The sequence below is a fragment of the Gavialis gangeticus genome, unplaced genomic scaffold, assembly GCF_001723915.1.
Source record: "Gavialis gangeticus isolate Ggan-Ray unplaced genomic scaffold, GavGan_comp1, whole genome shotgun sequence".
In the NCBI taxonomy this organism is placed as follows: Eukaryota; Metazoa; Chordata; order Crocodylia; family Gavialidae; genus Gavialis; species Gavialis gangeticus.
In genome coordinates, this window is record NW_017729017.1 from 11,775,523 (window position 1) to 11,778,444 (window position 2,922).

The window sequence follows — 2,922 nt, forward strand, 5'->3', positions numbered from 1 at the left end:
GGGGCAGGGGGAGTTCTAATTTTCCTTGATTAAAAAAACAAAATCAAATGCCAAAATATATGGGTATTTAGAATTTAATTTATTATGACTGAGGCACTGGTAAGCTTCAAAATTGCTTTAACATTTTATATATATCAATACAACATTGTGTTCAACTGATACCTATATATAGTGGTGTTTCATTTTAATTGTGGAAAAATGCAGATTTGGGGGGTTTTAATCAGAGAATTTGGGATTTTTAAACAGAGAAAGTCAGGATTTCTGAATAAGTGGGTTGAAAATATGCCCCTAAATGACTGAATAACAGTCTGTGAAAGCCAGGACAGAATTTCCTTCTTCCATGGATTAACTGGGCTGCAAGGGCTAGGCCTGCTGCTAGCCATCCCAAGCCACCTTGCTGCATGAGAAAAAAATCACACCAAACTTCTAGTCGCAGTGGCGACACATAGGTGATGCATGTACACCCCGAGAACACTGGTGCACCCCCTGACAGGCTGTGGACCCCGCTTATGCAATGGGCAGGGGGAGCAGGTAGGAGTGCCGGTGCCCCCCCATGAGTGCTGGTCAGGGAGTGGGAGTGCTGGATGAAGCACCATGGCCACTTCCAGGAGTACCGCAGCTGCTTCCCAGTTGGCACGATGGGCCGCTGGCCACCACCGTCCTCCCAGTTGCTGGGGGGGCACATGTTCCCCTGACTAAGATGGCACCAGTTGCCCATGACTGGATGGTACCATACAGTCCACCTCTATCCCTGCCCCCACCACCACTCCTTGCCTCCTCCTCACATTCCGTCAAATGTGCTCATAGGCCACAATCTCTTTAGAATTAACGTGTAGTAGCAACCCTCCACCTCTGTCCCATGGACAACTGGTCTGCCAAACCACTTCTGACAGTCATTTAGACAGAAAATGCTGTGGGAAAAACAGCCTGTTTGAGAGCCACCTTTCTCTCAGTGTGCATCATGCAGAGAAGGGACTCACCCATGGACTGGATGGTGTTGGATGCATTGACATTTTGAGCAGATGGATCTGTAACTGCTCCTTGACCATCCAGCAAGGACTGAACAGCCAGCACTGTCTGATTATCCATTCCTGAAAAAGATGGAAACAAGAATTATAGGACAAGCATATCCATACCCAGGCTCAATTCCTAACCCCTACCACCCCTCTCCCAAAACTGAAACCAGTTCACACAGTCTAAATCTTGTCTCTATGGTTCATATGACTTGAACAAGCTACACAGAGAAGTAGTACCCTCTCTCCCTTTCACGAGCTCCTCGCTTACTAGTTTTCTTCATTCACTGAGTTAGTCCTCTTACTGTACCTATCTCTATCCTATTGTGTTAATTTTCTTGAAAGAGAAACTTGCTATTCCCCTGCAGAAAGCCATTTGGGATGGATGGGAAGGAGGTAAGGGAACATCTGACAGCTGATGGAGAGAGAAGACTCTTGGGGAGCTTGTTATGGGGTAAAGAGGGATTTTTTTAGTAGTGGGAACAGAGATAAGACAGGCTGCCACTGTTGCTTGGGATGCAGATTAAAAGCATATGGAATTTCACAGACGTTAAAGATGGGGGGGGAGGCTTTGAGGTCCAAGTGTAGCACATGGGTAACCCAAACTGGTTTAGTCCCTCTGAAAAGCAGCATGGTACTGTAGAGAGCACCAGGATTTCTCATGTTACAGACCTGCATCAGACCTGCCCCAGCCCTATATAATCTTATTACTAAACTATAGGACTGTGCGAAATTTCAGCAGCTGTTTTGTTTTGGAGGTGTTTCGGCCTGTTTCGGTGCCCAAAAGACAAAATCTGAAATGAAATGGAAGACTCTGAAACATCTCCGAAAGTAAATGAAACCATCCAAAACGTTTCAGAAACGTTTTGGATGTTTTGGAGCCGAGCTTCCAGAGAAACAGAAACTAAGAAGAGGGAGGGAGATGAGAGAGGGAAGAACTGCTCTGATATTGACATCTGTAGCTGGCCAGTGTCTGCGATCTGTCCCTGAGGTCCCTTCCAATCCCAGTGCTCTGGGAGAAGGATGGCAGCTGCTGTCATCCTGCAAGGAGATCCAGAGGCCTGCGCCCCCTGGGAAGAGTCTGGCACAGCCCCGCAGCCCTCCCAGGGGGCGCAGGCCCCTGGATGTGCATGTAGGATGACAGCATGCTGCTGCTGCCGGCTGGGACAAATGCCAGCACCCGAGTCTACTCAGGGCAGCCCGCACTGAGCAAAGCCAGGGGAGCTGCGGAAGAAGCACCCACAGCCACCCTGCCTGGCCCAGCCTCCTGGCACTTTAAAAAAAAAGCCCCATGCTCACCAGCTGTAGCAGGGGCTCTGGGGACTCTGGGGGCTCCTGGCACAGCCCCCTTGCCCCCCCCCCCATGCAGTCCCCATTCCCCAATCACCCCCTCCTCTCCCCACCTGGCCCCAACCATTCGGGAATCAAAAAAAAAAAAGCACCCTGCACTCACCGGCTGTAGTAGCAGCTGTGGGAGCTCTGGGGCCACATGGCAGAGCCCCTCCACACAGCCCCTGCTCCCCAATCTCCCCCCCCCCAGCCAGGGCAACACATAGGGGATACACATGGGTACACATGCAACCTCTGCGCATAACGGTGCACCCCCTGCAAAAAGGCAACTCCAACACTGTCGGCGGTGCCTGTTGGCAGTCGCTGTTTGCCACCCCGGTGTCTGCAGGCAGAACATGATCACCCCGACACTGTCAATGCTGCTGGCAGCGCCTGTGGGTGAATGCCGACCTGCGGTCAGCGCTTACCACCCTCCGCCACCAACAGTGCCAGCGGCATCTGCAGGAGCTCCCTGCTCACTGCCACCACTGGCTCAGCTGTGCCCCCCCAGCCACCAGGGGCACGCACCTTTCATGCCCCTGCCCAGCCCTGCTCCGATGGCTCCCTGCCCCTCACAGCA

At 51.7% G+C, this 2,922-nt stretch overlaps 1 protein-coding gene across 1 annotated transcript in view; it reads right to left on the bottom strand.

Annotated features, from left to right (window-relative positions):
* ZNF341 (zinc finger protein 341) overlaps positions 1-2,922 on the bottom strand; it is an 85,268-nt gene that overhangs the window by 64,530 nt on the left and 17,816 nt on the right. Inside the window, exon 2 of the mRNA XM_019513103.1 lies at positions 981-1,091. Coding sequence (XP_019368648.1) covers positions 981-1,091 — 111 coding nt within the window. The remainder of the gene's footprint in view (positions 1-980; positions 1,092-2,922) is intronic.